This window comes from Dipodomys merriami, unplaced genomic scaffold (assembly GCF_024711535.1).
Source record: "Dipodomys merriami isolate MVZ:Mamm:240054 unplaced genomic scaffold, mDipMer1.0.p SCAF_366, whole genome shotgun sequence".
Classification (NCBI taxonomy): domain Eukaryota; kingdom Metazoa; phylum Chordata; class Mammalia; order Rodentia; family Heteromyidae; genus Dipodomys; species Dipodomys merriami.
The window spans coordinates 577,948-593,872 of record NW_027205226.1 but is presented as its reverse complement, the minus strand read 5'-3'; the positions used below and the strand labels follow the sequence as shown (position 1 = coordinate 593,872).

Sequence of the window (15,925 nt, the reverse complement as noted above, 5' to 3'; positions counted from 1 at the left end):
TCTTCCTCCTCCTTCTCCACTTGCTCTTTCTCTTCTTCCTCCTCCTCTTCCACATCTTCCTCCTTTTCCTCATCTTCTTCCTCTTCCTCTACTTCCTCCTCCTCTTCTTCCTCCTCCTCTTCTTCCTCCTCCCTCTCCTCTTCTTTTTCCTCCCCCTCTTCTCCTCCCCTCCCTCCTAATACTGACCCATCCAGATAGGTTTTGGGGTCTGGGCTCTTCAGACAGGGCATGTCCCGGCCAGTGGTTTAACCACTGACTCCCTGCCCTTTTTTTTGCCCGCGGATCCATTTGCAGACTTCCACACCCAGTGTGCCGTAGGCACACACACGGAGCGGAATGCACACAGAGTGAGCCCCAGCTCCGGGCACCACTGCGGCTGCTGCCCGCATAGTGAGGAGCAGCGGGGCCACCACACCACTGGCCAGGCCTTTGTTCACGCCCCACGCCGGGAGTCCCGCAGGGCCCACGGCGGACTGGGAGGGCCGTCCTCCCGATGGCAGAGCACGGCGGCAGGCTTGGCGAGCGCGTCCGCTTCCATCTGTGGGAAGGAGACAGACTCGCAGGGTGACATCCAGGCGCGCGTGGGAGACTGCGCTTCCCACCCCGCCTTTCAGAACGTGGCCTCCCAACCCAACTGTCTGCCCAAGGCATCCAGCCAGTGTGTGCACCATGGACATGCCCTCTTGTCTGGCCGACCAGCTTGGGGCTGCAGGGTTAGCGGGGAGTTCCCGTCCCCTGTCGGTGACCTCCTGGCTGTGTGAACTTGGGGCGCTGTTGCTCCTCTCAGGCTGTTTCCTCATTAAGTAAGTGTGTGCAGTGGTTCCTCCTCCACACAGGTTTGCTTTGTGGATTCAGTGAGATCACATGCGTCAAATGCTATCGATGAAGTTAGCACCCCTCCGCTCGCAGGGAACAAATAGTACCAGTGGGCAGGCGCTTGGTTCTCTCTAGATGCCCAGCCACACTAGCATCTCTGTGTATGAGAGTTGCCTTTTATTGAATCTCTCCTTTCGCCAAGTCAGCACCCTGCTTTGTAAACTCTTGCTTTCTCATCTTAAAAAATAAAAAGCCGGGTGCTAGAAGCTCACGCCTGTCATCCTAGCTACTCAGGAGGCTGAGATCTGAGGATCGTGGTTCAAAGCCAGCCTGGGCAAGAAAGTCCCTGAGACTCTTACCTCCAATGAACCACCAGAAAACTCGCAGTGGCACTGTGGCTTAAGTGGTATAGCACTTGCCTTGAGCTGAAGAACTCAGGGACAGTGCCCAGGCCCCACAACTAACACAAGCAAAACAAAAAACCCTCATTGTTTACTCTCTTTAACTTTTTGGTTTTTTTGGTTAGTGTGGGGCTTGAACTCTGGGCCTGGGCGCTGTCCCTCAGCTCTTCAGCTCAAGGTGAGCGCTTTACCACTCGGGCCACAGCGTCACTTCTGGTTTTCTGATAGTTAATAGAGATAAGAGTCTCATGGACTTTCCTGCCCAGGCTGGCTTTGAACTGTGATCCTCAGATCTCAGCCTCCTGAGTAGCTAGGATGACAGGCACGAGCCACTGGCACCCAGCTATTTTTTTAAAAAATGGAATTAAACTTTATTTTCTTTATTTTTAAAAAAAATTATCTTTAAGTGGTTGTACAAGGAAGTTCCCATTCTACAAAACAGTGTATGAATACAAGGTGTCTGATCATTGTCACCCATCGCTCCTAACCTACCCCTTCTCTCACTTTCTTTTCTTATTAGGTGATTACATAAATTCCACATATTTCACAGTATTGTGGAATAGTGATACCTAGTCTCTCTAATTTTTTTTTTAAAAAGTAGTTGTACAAAGGATTTTCAACTCTGTGTCAGCTTTTGCATGCCAGGCATGGTGATCAGTGCTACCTTTCTGCCATCTCCTTCCCACCCCGCCTCTCCCAACTTCCACTTCAAACACACACTCACACTGTGACTGAACTTGCCCACCCTTCCTCTCTCCATCCAGTCACCCCTCCCCTTAAACTCCACCCTCCGCAGGGAACGCAGGTTTCATCTCCCTGGCAGTCATTGTGTTCAGCTGTTAAAAGTGTCCTGATTCTCAGAATGTGTTCTGGAAGCTGTGGTGAGTGCCCAGGGGAGCCCCCACGGCCCCCGCCCCGCCCCCACCTCCCCTAAGCAGGTGAGGACGGAGGAGGAGGCCAGACACTGTCTGATGGTTTCGGGCCACGTCTTGTGCTTCTGTCTCAAGTGTGATGGGCCAGAAACCACAGAATCCTCCCTTCCAGCCTTCTGTGGCACCTGTGGATTGGTACAGCCCGGCCAACCTGTGAGGAAGTGATGCCATCTCTTGAGAGCGCAGCCCCAAGTATGCCTTCTGGGCAGAAAATGATCCCTTCAAAATACTGTCACTGAGTAGACTAGACACCGCCCAGGCCTGTGATGGTTGAAGCCCCAGGGTCTCTTCTTAGGGTTTTTTTTTTTCGGTCAGTCGTGGGGCTTGGACTCTGGGCTTGGGTGCTGTCCCTGCACTCTTCAGCTCAAGGCAAGCGCTCTACTGCTTGAGCCACAGCACCACTTCCGGTTTTCTAGTGGTTCATTGGAGAGAAGAGTCTCACGGACTTTCCTGCCCGGGCTGGCTTTGAACCGCGATCCTCAGATCTCAGCCTCCTGAGTAGCTAGGATGACAGTTGTGAGCCACTGGCGCCCGGCTCTGCTTGGGTTTTTACAGAGCAGAAGTGGATAGACTTTTTCCTATCAAGGGCCAGAGAGTGAATCTTGTAGCCTTTTGGGGTGAGAGATCAACTCCCTGGTGACAGAGGCAAAGCAGCCCATGCATGGAGCTGCGATTCCAAATAAAATTGTATTTACCAAAAACAGGTGCAGGCTGGACTTGGCCTGTGGGCTGCCTGTCGCCGGCCCGGCCAGTAGACATTTGAGAGGCAGCTGTGCATACCCGGTGAGAGCAAGGGCGTTAGAACTCTTGTGTGCCTCTTCCTAGCCCAGAGACTTGGGGTGGTCACGAAATGAAGGCCCCCTGAGTATGTCCCGCAGGAATCTCGGGAGAATCCAGGTCCAGGAGCGGAGGGAGATCAGCCTGCTGGGAAGAGCTTTTGGGGAATGAGTGACTTCAGGTACCCTGAAGGCTATTTGGGAGTTTATTTGCTTCTTCCTCAAGCATGAAGTCTAAATGAGGGAAAAAGGAAAAAATAATAACCACGTGGCCTTTGCTAAGTGCTGAGAAGGTCACTGCGCTGAGCCAGCACCTGGCTCGCACGGCCGGCCAGCCAGGCAGGGAAGCGGAACCAGTCAGACGAGTCGAGCCAACAAGGAAAAATCAAAATGTCCACTCCAGTGATGTCTGGCTTTTGTAACGTGTGTACGATGGAACTGGTATCAGTGAAACATCTCCTCCCGCCTCCCCCTCCCCCGCTCAAGGCCTGGAAGTTCATCCTCCTGCAAAACTTTGCCAGCCATGGGATGGCTGCTGCTGCAGGCTGGGGAGGGGGGAGGGGAGAGTGTCTGCACATGCACTCATGGTCATGGGAACGGACCGGCAGGGATCCCGGCTCAACAGAACGGGTTTGTGGCTGCCTATCTCACCCACCTCTGGAAAACCATGAGTCTCTGACTGCCAGAGACTCCCTTCCCAGCTCCCTTCCCCAGTCTTGCTGTCTCTTCCAAGCTGGGCATCTCCTTTGTAGTTGATTTCCAAACCCACCTGTCCATTCACCCACTAAGAAGCATTTGATTGTGGATTATGTACCAGCCAATAATATTATAAGGAGAACAGAACAAAACTTTATTAGAATGGGTTTTTAATTTTAAAAGTGCACTAGCCGGGCGCCGGTGGCTCACGCCTGTCATCTTAGCCACTCAGGAGGCTGAGAGCTGAGGATCCTGGTTCAAAGCCAGCCTGGGGCAGGAAAGCCCCTGAGACCCTTCTCTCCAATAAACTTCAGAAAGAGCCAGAAGTAGAGCTGTAGCTCAAGTGGTAGAGAGTTAGCCCTGAGCAAAGAGAGGCCCAGGACAGGCAAACAAACAAACAAAACCACAAGACAAGATACCCCTAAGGTTTATGTGTGTATGTTGGGAAGATACCTTGTTTTGTTTTTAAGAGCTGTCACAATGTAGAGGGGTTGTTTTAATAGTAAGGTTGTTCCTTCCTTCTCCTCTTAACACAGTGCTGTTGGGAATATATACAACACTTGCACACTTGTGTCTGGACACACACTTGCACACTTGTCTGAGCATTTCCACAGCCTAGCACGCTAGCAGTACGCATGCATTCACTTTTTACTTTTTAGCAAAGTTTTGTTTTTAAGTAAGTTAGGATAAAGAAAGAAATGGGAAGAAGGGGGCAAACATTTCCTGTCCTCCCCTCCTCACAGGAAGCGGGAGTAAAGACTCTGAACCTTTCACTCTCGATTGATAGACCTTTACAGATCTTTCCCTCTCCTCTTCAGAAGCGGTGTTGACCAATGAACTCTCCACTCAAGTTGCTGCCCTCCCCACAGCCTCACCCTTGCTCACTTCCGTCTTTGTCTGTGCTGTGGGGGCAAAGTTTGAATGTGGACTAATCCTTGAGCAAAGCAAACATCCAAAGCCATGAATCCTCTTTTTGGATCCTAGCGCTCTGGTTTTTTGTTTGTTTGTTTTTATGTGCCTTGAACTCAGGGCCTGGGCGCTGTCTCTGAGTTTTTTTTTTTTTTTCAAAGCTAGCACTCTATCATTTGAGCTACATCTCCACTTGTGGCTTTTTGGTGGTTCATTGGAGATAGACTCTCACAGACTTCTGCCAGGGCTGGTTTCAGATCTCTGCTTCCTGAGTAGCCTGGATTACAGGTGTGAGCTACCAGTGCCGACTCCCAAGCCCTCTAGCTTAAATTTGTATAGAAATGAAATCTTTTAAGTCCACAGAGGAGTAGTTCTCCCTCCTCCCCCCCCCCCCCCCCATTTGTCATTCAGTGTCACATTCCTCAGGATGTCAGCTGTAAGCAGGGAACTTGCTTCCTGCTTCCTTCCACAACAGCTGTTCACAGGATACAAATGAGGGGAAGATGACATGTCCTCAGGGTTTCCGGGCCCCCTTGAGCACCCCCCCTCCCCTCCTCCCCCCCTCCCCCGTACGTGAGGGTCACTGTTACAGCTCTGCATCTCTACCCCTAAATACCTGTCACAACTGATTTTAAAAAAATATTAGACTGACCCACGTGATTCTACATTTGGGATGTATCAGGTGGGCCATTGTATTCGTGCACACGTATGCAATCTCTCCCGGGCCTGCCTTTCTGTTTCGGATTTATTTTTATTTTATTTTTGCCAGTCCTGGGGCTTGAACTCAGGGCCTGAGCAGTTGTCCCTGAGCTTCTTTTGCTCAAGGCCAGCGCTCTACCACTTGAGCCACAGTGCCACTTCCAGCTTTTTCTGTATACGTGGTACTGAGGAATCAGACCCAGGGCCTCAGGCACGCTAGGCGAGCGCTCCACCAGGGAGCCACCTTCCCAGCCCTTCCCTTGGTGTCTCTTCTCTACAGGTGTTCGAAGCCGTCATTTCTTGGATCAACTACGAGAAGGAGACCCGCCTGGAACACATGGCCAAGCTCATGGAACATGTCCGACTCCCCCTCTTACCTAGGGATTACCTCGTTCAGGTAAGCGCCGGCCCGTTTCCCTAGACCTCAAGGGATAGCGGGGCGGGCCTGGGGCCTGGGCCAGGGGTACGTTCACAGCACCGATCCCAGGGTGGACACCTCGGTCTCCGACTCTGCTCAGCTGCTCAGGGCTTTGAGTTATTCCACCTCCCCAAGCGTCATCTTCTACAGACAGCAGTTATGTAGGTCCCAGCAGGGACTAAGGGAAGTGTCCGTGTGCACAGCCAGGTGTTAGACAGGGAGCCCCGCAGAGCAAGTTTTCTCGTAGAGAAGCAAAGCACAAGGGGTCGTTTCTACTCGGGTGTTGGGGGCTCATGCTAGGATCCTAGCTACTCTGGAAGCTGAGGTTCGAGGACTGAGATTTGAAATCAGCCCAGAAAAGTCTGTGGAATCTTTATCCCTAATTAACCGTCCTCCCCATCCCCCCTAAAAAAGCCAGAAGCATGGTATGGCTCAAGTGGTAGAATGTCAGCTAAAAGACAGTGCCCAGGCCCTGTGCATAGATACACTCACAGACAGACATATATATATATATATATATATATATATATATATATATATATATATATATATATATATATAAAAGCACTGTATATGTTACATAACATATATACACATACATGTAGGTGTATCTCTGTATAAATACACACGCATGTGTGTTGCATGTATGCATGGTTTTACCTCTTCCAAGGTAGAAGGAGAACTGTGGGGCATGTCTTCTCGTGTGGTCCCCTGCGAGGGGACACTTGCTTCCCCTTTTTACAGCCGAGGGCCTCAGGCCGTGAAGCTGAGGGTTGATCTGGACTCCTCGGGCCACAGGCAGGAGGATCAGGGTTCAAATCCACAGCAGCCTGGCCCTGGGGCACACAGTTCTGTGAGCCACAACGGGGGCTGCTTTCTGTCCTGTTTGTCCATCACAGAACTGTCCCCCTGGGGTTCTGCGGGGAAGGGAGGGTACGACTTGGGGGCCAGCTCTGGCTCTTCCCTGCCGTGCCTACCCATTGAGACCCCCCTTTTTCTCATTTGGCCACAGTACTTTCTACCCTGTAGAAACTACAGAATGAGACAATCCACACAAAAAGCCTTACCAGTAGTGTTTTGTGACTTCTGGCGACACCGCATACCTAAAGTGTTCTGCCTGACGCCATTGGCCACATGGACCCCAAGGGATCAGCAATGAGTTCTCCATCTCCTTTGCAAGTGCCCCTCCACCCCAGACTAGCCACGGGGGGCGCACTGCCACCACCTGGTGGCCACATAGCCTTTCAGGTGAGAGGTCCTTAAAAAGGAGGGACTGGGCCTGACCCCCAGGCCCCCAGGGTCACCCCTTAAACCTTCCCCTGCCCCGTGGGACGCTAAGGCGGCTGGGGGGTGGGGTGGGCCTCTGGCCTCCACCACCAGTTCACTGCCCACAGCGTCCATAGCCCAGACTCACCAAATTCATTAGGAAACCATGTGATGGGAAAAAAAGGGGGTTGGATCTGACCGGGAAGGAAGTCGGGAAGTGAAGAACGATTGTGTCCCTCCTCCCCCCTCATTGAAAGTATTAACAAGAAAAGTCAGGCCTCACCTCCGGGAGAGGATGTTTTATTCCTACTCATGTGACCTTGAAACTCCAAGCGAGTCCAACTGGCTGATGGAGGAGCCAGGGGTGAGGAGAGCTGGGGAAAGTCCAGCATGACACTGCCTGGCTTTATCTCCCATGTAACCCCCTCCCCTGCTTCCTCCTCTCCCCCCCCGCCCCCCAACCTGGCTCTCAGTTGTTTTTTTTTTTTTTTTGTCAGTCGTGGGGCTTGAACTCTGGGCCTGGGCGCTGTCCCTCAGCTCTTCAGCTCAAGGAGAGCGCTCTACCACTTGAGCACAGCAGCACCACTTCCAGTTGTCTGAGTGGTACATTGGAGATAAGAGTCTCGTGGACTTTTCTGTGCAGCCTGGCTTTGAACTGTGATCCTCAGATCTCAGCCTCCTGAGTAACTAGGATTATCGGCGTGAGCCTGGCTGGTTTTTTTTTTTTTTTTTTTTAATAACCTTATATTAGTTACACAGGAGAAAGTTTCATCATTATGTCTCCATACATGTTAGAAGCAGCTCCCTAAGTGTTGCTCTTTCCTGGATAGAGCTTCTCACTCCCATTTTCTCTAACCCTAAACATTTATGATTTATTTCAATCTGGTTTCACTTCCTAGTGGAAAAAGTTTAAGAAAAAGACACACACATACACACATACCTTTTTACACACACACACACGCACGCACGCACGCGCACACACACACACACACACACACACACACACACGCGCGTGCGCGCTCACACACACACACCTTTTTAGGAAACAGGCCAGCCCCAGCCTCTGGGGAAGGAAGTGCCCGGAGGTGACAGATATCTTGTCTTGCCTAACTCCAGTGCCTGGCCAGCAAGTGACGCCATGGCCACAGTGTCATTCCCCGTGACAGTTGAGGGCCCCAGGGGAGGCTTCCCCAGGGTCGGCGGGAGGGCCGGTGTCATTGAGATGGAGGCCTTCCCGCTCCGTGACTGCTCTGAGCTCCTCCGCTCAGGAACCTGGTCTTGCTCATCAGTTTCCTCCTGGGGCCCAGCTAAGAGGCAGTCCATCCCGGTCGCTGTCCCGTGGAACGAACCTTTCCCTACACCATGTAGCTTCCGAAGACCCGTCTCATGACCCTCTGGCCTGCACCGAAGAGGCAGGTTTGAGAATCAGAGCTTGAACGCCCTCCCCTTTAGCCTGGCTTGCAAGATACTTAGGCTGGCATCTGTTGAAGTCCTGCCCAAGTCCTGAGCCCTGGAGTATGAGGTGGAGAGCCCACGTCCTAGCTTAGATGAGGCCTAAGGTAGCACCAACAGGTGGGACTTGGCACAGGACATTCTTCTTGCATGGCAGCTTTTCTCTTTGAGACGTGGACTATAAGAAAACGGAAGCCAAGCTCCAGTGGCTCACGCCTGTCATCCTGGCTAGCTCAGGAGGCCGAGATCTGAGGATTGTGGTTCGAAGCCAGCCTGGGCAGGAAAGTCTGTGAGACTCTTATTAACCAGCAAAACACCAGAGGTAGAGCTGTGGCTCAGATGGTAGAGGGCCAGCCAGTGGAAAAAGCTAAGAGGTAGTACATACACACCCAGCTAGCTAGCTAGCTAGATATAAATCAATCCTCTTCTTAGCCCCTTATTTCACTCAAAGGCTGACCATTGTATGCCACCTTCTTCCTTCTCTCCCTCCCTTACCTCCGCACTGATCTCTGTCTGTCTGTCTGTCCTACACATTGTAACGCAGCCAGAGCAGAGGAAACATGGGAAGAGGCTTTTCAGGACAACTTGCCCAACTTTTGTTCTCCATGAACTCATTGAAGCCCCAGATACCAACACCGCCAAGTGAGGTGGTTACACGTCTCTGGCGTGCATGGTTTACAAATGGGGAAACTGAGGAGCCCAGGCATTAAGTGGCAGAGCCAGTATTTGAGTGGGTCAGCACTCAATGCCTTCGCCCCCCTGGGCTGTGGAAATCCAGGGCTGACCGGGTCGTCCCTGGGCCGACCTGGCTCTCTGGGTCTGGGGTGAGGCCCTGTGGGGATGGATGACCGAACAGACAGTGCAGGCGTGGGAAAGGGGCCTAGCCCCGCTCCGTGGTCACCCGTGGCTGTCTGCAGACGGTGGAAGAAGAAGCATTGATAAAGAACAACAGCACCTGTAAGGACTTCCTCATCGAGGCCATGAAATACCACCTGCTCCCCCTGGACCAGAGGCTGCTGATTAAGAACCCCAGGACCAAGCCCCGGACTCCCGTCAGCCTGCCCAAGGTAAGTCCCAGCCCGCGCTCGCCAGGGGGCGGGGCTGTGTCCCGGCTCTTCCACTTCTACCGCCAAGTCTCTCCCCTGACCCTGCGCTCTGCGCTGCCCGGGCCCCCACGCCTTGTCGCATTTATGACTTAAGGGATGGGGTCCGCTCATCCGTCTCGAATCTGACCGTGTCCTCTCTCCGCTGGGCTTTTCTTGCCTAAGAGTTTCATCCAGAGCGACCTCCAGCAGGTTCGAGAATGGCCTGGAAGTCTTCCTCCTCACCCTCCTCTCTCTGCTCTCGGTTTCTGTTGGAAACAGAGACATGGCCTATGTCTGTCTTGACTGAGTGATGACCACCACAGCCCTGGTTCTAGGCTATTCTTTGAGGTGGAAAAGTCACAGACTGGGAGGGGAGGGCCCTGGGTGGGGGGAAGGGGGAAGCAGAGCAAGGGAGGGGGGAAGCAGCAGGGGAGGGAGTGGAGAGTCTCAGCCTGGTGCTCACTGCTTGGTATCCAGGAGGCCCCTCCCCTGCCTGGCCCTATCTGCAGAATGAGGGACGTGATTCTCCAGGGTCCTTAAAGCTCTTTGTCGCCTGGCATCGGGTCGTCTGTCTAGGAGTCTAACACACGGTGTCTGAGGAAAGGCAGGGGAAGGAGGAGCCAGCGTGCTCACCAACCACGCCGAAGGCAGCACTAGGACATTATTTAGACCCTTGCTGTGGTCTCCTCTTCCTCCTCCCTATCCTTCTCGCCCTCCTTCCCCCCTCCTCTCCCTCCCTAGCTGGCTTCCCTCCTTCTCCCTCCTTCTTTCAAGAAGGTGTCACAAGATATAGAGAAACACATAGTTGCCCAAGACCAGCAGTTCTCTGAACTTGGCTTTCTTTAACTCTACAAATAAGTGCTCATTGTATGTTATTAAGAAAGACATTGCAACTTAGAAATTAAAAACCACCTGAAATCTCTCTACCATAGCGACAGACTGTTTTGAGGCTATCGGGCTTTGAACTCAGGGCCTCATTCTTCCTCTAGGCAGGTACTCTGCCACTTGAAACATGCCTTCGGTCTATCACTGCTTTAATGTTCTTGATATGGGTGAGTTCAGGGCTACAGTTGTATTGGACACATGAAATTTTGACATATGTCTGCATTATGTCTTCTAGTAATAGGCCTTTGAGTCATTTCCATATTTTTGTAGCATCACATTTTTGTGTTAAATATTTTTCATACGATAACATCTTGTAGTTTGCATTTCCTGAACCTCGAATGAGAATAATCTTGGCTTTATGTGATTATTGGCATCGGTAGGGGGGTTCTCTGTGTTCTTTTCTCATTTTTCTGTTTAATTGTGTGTTTTATCTGTCACTGTAGATCTTCTCTATGTTAAAGAGATTAGGCCTCTATGTGTGTGTTTCAAGTATTTTATCTTAGTCTGTTGCTTAACTTGTATTTTGTCTCATCTGTGTTTTGTATTTTCATTTTCTCGGTGGTATCTTTGGAAGAGTAGAAGATTTTTCTGTGTTTTAAAGATTATTTTAATGAACAAGATTAACATTGTATGTATTTACCATGTGTGGTGTGATTGGAAACATGGACACACTGTGGAATGGTAGATTGAGCTGACTAACAGGTAGCGCATACTTGCTTGTGGTGAGAACATTTACAAATGTACTCTTTCAATGGCTTCCAACAATACGATACATGTTCTTACCTATGGTAGGCACCATGCGCGATGCAATGGAGCTGCTGACCTCTATTCCTTCTTTTTGTGTGTGTGTGTGTGTGTGTGGGTCCAGTCGTGGGGCCTGAACTCTGGGCCTGGGCGCTGTCCCTCAGCTCTTCAGCTGAAGGCGAGCGTTCTACCACTTGAGCCACAGCACCACTTCCGGCTTTTTTCTTTTTTGCTTATGTGGTGCTGAGGAATCGAACCCAGAACCTCATGCATGCAAGGCAAGCGCTCTACCACTGAGCCACCTTCCCAGCCCCTGTTCCTTCTTTCTCACTGAAATTGCACATGCTTGGGTCAACGTCTCCTGGCTCTCTTCCTTCCCTTTAGCCCCTGGCAACTGCAATTCTATTCTGCTTCTATGAGTTCAGTTGTTTCAGGCTCTGCTCATGTGTAAGATCATGCAGGCATTATCTTTTTCTTTTTCTTTTTCTTTTTTGTCAGTCATGGGTCTTGAACTCTGGGCCTGGGCGCTGTTCCTCAGCTCTTCAGCTCAAGGCGAGCGCTCTACCACTTGAGCCACAGCGCCACTTCCCATTTTCTGTTGGTTCATTGGAGATAAGTCTCGTGGCCTTTCCTGCCTGGGCTGGCTTTGAACTGCGATCCTCAGATCTCAGCCTCCTGAGTAGCTAGGATGACGGGTGTGAGACACTGGTGCCTGGCCTTGCAGGCATTATCTTTCTATCTGTGGCTTATTTCCCTTAGCCAAGGATTCCCTAAGATCCAATCCTGTGACAGATGACAAGATTTCCTATTTTTAGAGGCCTGAGTAATATTCTACTGTGTGTGCATACTTCATTGTCTTTCTCTCCCTCTTCATTGCTGATAGACACATGGTTGCATATCTCAGCTCTTGGGGATTGTGACAGAGAATGTGGGTGAACAGGTGTCTCTCTGACATATGGATTTCCAGTTCTTTCTTTAGATGTCCACCCAGTCATGGGACTATTGGATGATAAGTTTTTTTTTTTTTTTAATTTTGCATATTTTTCTTAAAAGAAACTTAGAACAGAAGTTTAAAAATATTTCAGTTCTGTTATGGTTTAAGTTCTATCTAATAAAAATAAAAAATCAAAAATCTGTGGGGTTTCTGTAATCCTAGCTACTCAGGAGGCTGAGAGCCAAAGATCAAGATTTGAAGAGCCAGCCAGGGTAGGAACCTCCGTGAGACTCTTATTCCCAATTGACCACCAAAGAGCTAGAAATGGAGCTATGCCTTGAGTGGTTTAGTACCAGCCTTGAATGAAAAAGCTCAGGGACAGTGCCTAGACCCTGAGTTCAAGCCCCACTAGCACCCACATAAACTAAAATTCAAACAGTTTTTCCTCTACTTTTTTCTAGAAGTTTTAGGTTTTACACTTAGGACTACCAGTCCATTTTGTGAATTAAAAAAAAAATGTTTTCTGAATTACTAGATTGCATTTATTTTGCATATGAGTGTGTAATTGCTACATATAATTTGCAAGATACTTTTTTCTCTAATTATCTTGTTAATCTAATTATCTAACCTAATTATCTAATCTAATTATCTTGTTACTTCTGTTGTCAACAGTTGGTTGCATGTTGGTCTATTTCTAGATTCTATCCCGGTCCATTTATCTGTGTGTCTGTCCTTACACCCACACCCCGTTGTGCTCAGTAACTTTATAGCAAGCCTAGAGGCAGTGTGAGTTCTCAGTTTTGTTCTTCAGAGTTTTGCTGTTCTGTAGTCTTTCGTTAGTCAGCTTGTTTATTTGTGCAAATAAGGGGTGGATGTTTTGATCGGGGTGTGTGTTTGATGGCTAGCTAGATTCATCAAGGAGGAATTGAGATCTGAATCTTCCCATCCACAGAGCCAGGATTTCCATTTGGTTCTGCCTTTAGTTTCAGTGATGTTTTACAGTTGCTCAGTATGGGTTTCGCTTGTCTGTGGTCATATTCTTTCCATAGTTTTTGATGCCGTTGGAACTGCCTTCTTTTTAAATACTAATCTTTAATAGTGTCTTGCCCATTGGCACACACGTGGTTGATGAGAAATGCTGATGGAGGAGAAGGGAAGGGGAGGCTGGCCGTGGCGTTGCGGACGGCTGAGCCGTAGGGGGCGTGGTTTCTGGAGCATGCTCAGGAGCCTCCGTGGAGACTTGGGGTGTTGTCTAGAGCTCTCGTCTGGGGAGCTGCAGCTTGCAGGACAGCAGGCATTCCTCACCCGTGTCTTTGCCACTCAGCTCAGGTGCTGGCCCCCGTTGGGCAATAGGAATGATTTCTCATGATACACATAGCTAGTACTGGGGCTTGAACGCAGGGACTTGTGCAGTCCTTTGGCTTTTTCACTCAGAGCTGGTGTTCTACTATGTGAACCGCATCTCTCCCCCCCCCCCCCCCTTTTTTTTGTTTTTGATGGTTCATTGGAGATAAGACTCTCACGGACTTTTCTGCCTGCTTAGTACCGGTTCAAGGCGTGAGTCACCAATACCTGACTGAGAGCTGTCTATTTCCAAAGAAGAAGTAACACGGTGGCATTTCAGTGCCGACCACCCAGCCCTTGCGCAGACACGTGTGCGCACTCTCATCTACACAGCGAGGACCGAGGTCCCCTTTGGGCCTCTGTAATGTAGGTTGGCCCTAGAACATTCCCTTCCATGCACACCACCCTTCAACCCTGAAGGAACCCAGCTGTTAGCCCTGTGGGATGTGAAGGACCCTAAGGCACTTAGGTCGCACAAACACACCTCCCCAGCCCAGTGACCAGCTGTGAACGGTCGCTTAGGCACGCACACAGGCGTGCATTCACTTATTCACTCCACCCAACCCTGCTTTGGTTGGGAAGTCAGCATGAAGACTGGCATGTGAACCCAGCCCTTATCAGGGGTCTCCCAGACTATGGGGAGGGGAGACAGACAGGAAAGGACACTTAGAACACAACCTGCAAGTCCGGTGTGCGTACAGCTGTGAACTTTAGGGGCACTTTAGGAGAAGGAAGGGTAGAGAGGACTTTCTGCAGGTCCCAAGGCCTGAGCTGTCTCTCTGGCAAACGTGAACATATGGTGACTGGTGGCCACCCCCTCATGGCCAGCCTGAGCACAGCATCCTTTGTATCTTATGGGTGGGAGGGGGAGGGAGGGTTAGGGTTATTGCCCTCTGTGCCCAAAGCATTCACCCCGTTACAGTGGTCTTGTTTAAATGCTAATTGGTGAGCAGCCTCTTTGTTTACCTCTTGCACTGAGCTCTAAATATACATTATCTTGTCTCCTTAATGAGTCTGGAGGAAGAGGAGACTGAGTGAGATACGTGGGCTTGCTTTGGTGTTTTATAGCTTCATGGGCAGTATAGCAACTTAAATCCCATTCTGTATTTCTGGAAGCCAGACCTTTTTTTTTTTCTGTTTCTAAGATTTTATTTTATTTTATTTTTTTGTCAATCATGGGGCTTGAACTCTGGGCCTGGGCGCTGTCCCTCAGCTCTTCAGCTCAAGGCTAGATAGAGCTCTACCACTTGAGCCACAGCACCAGTTCTGGATTTCTGAGTAGTTCATTGGAGAGCAGAGTCTCATGGACTTTCCTGTCCGGGCTGGCTTTGAACTGTGACCCTCAGACCTCAGCCTCCTGAGTGGCTAGGATGACGGGCGTGAGCCATGGGCGCACTGCTATAAGCCATCTTGCTACCGCTTGTCACTGTGACGTTCTCCAATTACTGAGCACTTTCCCATGAGCTCGACGCTGGGATGAGTGGTTTACATTTACTCCCAGCAGGATGTTCTTAATTTTTAGTCATCCTCATCTCGCAGATAGGAAATTGGATCTTTGGTTGTGCCACCTACCCATGAGGGAGCTAGGTATCTATCTTGGCACTTCAGATTAGTCCGGCAAACCTTGACTGTGTCACATTTCCAGTGGGACAGGCCTCCCAGCCAGAGCGGCCTCACTGGGCCATCCTGGCTCTGGGTCTGTCACAGTGAGCTGCTATTCACAGGTGCATCTGTCTAAGGCTGGGCCAGCATCTGAGTTCTCTCAGGTGATGGAGGACAGACCCCACTTTCTTCCTCATTGCTTGCTGGCTGCCCCCCACAGCAAGGGTTCTCCAGGGTCTGAAAATGAGCAGACATACCAAAGCCAGAAGCTTCTGCCATTTTTTTTTTTTTAATGTCCAATACTGGGGCTTGAACTCAGGGCTTGAGCCCCGACCATGAACTTTTTGCTCAAAGCTGGCACTCTACCACTCAGACCACACCTCCGCTTTCAGCTTTTTTGCTGGCTAATCAGAAATCAGAGTCTCATGTACCTTCCTGCCCAGGCTGGCTTCAAACTGTGATCCTGTCAGCTCAGCCTGCTAGCATGACAGGCATGAGCCATTGGTGCCCGGCTTCCACTATTTTTTTTTTTTTTTAATAACTTCTTGTCCTAAGGTCTTATCCCTTTTTTTTTTTTTTTTTTTTGGCAAGACAGAAATCACCAAGGCCAAGCCACACTTCAGAGATGAGGAAGGAGGTTCTGTGTCTGAGCGTAGGAAGACTGAAGAACTTTGTGACCCAGCTTCAAGGCACAACTGGTAGATGGCAGAGCTCTGATTTAAGCTCAGGATGATTGGCACCAGGCCAGAGCTATGCCTCTTCACTGTATTGCTCTTCAGACTCCACAAAAAGCCTTTTAGGTGGTTGCTGGGTAGGGGGAGGTAGAGGACACAAGTCTCCTGCCCTCTGGAGATTTGTGAGACTCTGTTAGAAAGGGAAGATAGGGTGTGTCAAAGAGCAGATCAGTGAAAGAAGAGGCCACGGTGGGGCTGGTTGAAGGAGGAGCCGGGGAGTTCCCGGGGAATG

General features: G+C 50.3%; 1 protein-coding gene across 6 annotated transcripts in view; it reads left to right on the top strand.

Annotated features, from left to right (window-relative positions):
- LOC138804465 (kelch-like protein 3) overlaps positions 1 to 15,925 on the top strand; it is a 95,623-nt gene that overhangs the window by 59,491 nt on the left and 20,207 nt on the right. For all 6 annotated transcript variants that reach the window (XM_069988729.1, XM_069988733.1, XM_069988728.1 and 3 more), the window contains 2 exons: positions 5,510 to 5,626; positions 9,283 to 9,432. In XM_069988729.1, the coding sequence (XP_069844830.1) occupies positions 5,510 to 5,626; positions 9,283 to 9,432 (267 nt within the window). The remainder of the gene's footprint in view (positions 1 to 5,509; positions 5,627 to 9,282; positions 9,433 to 15,925) is intronic.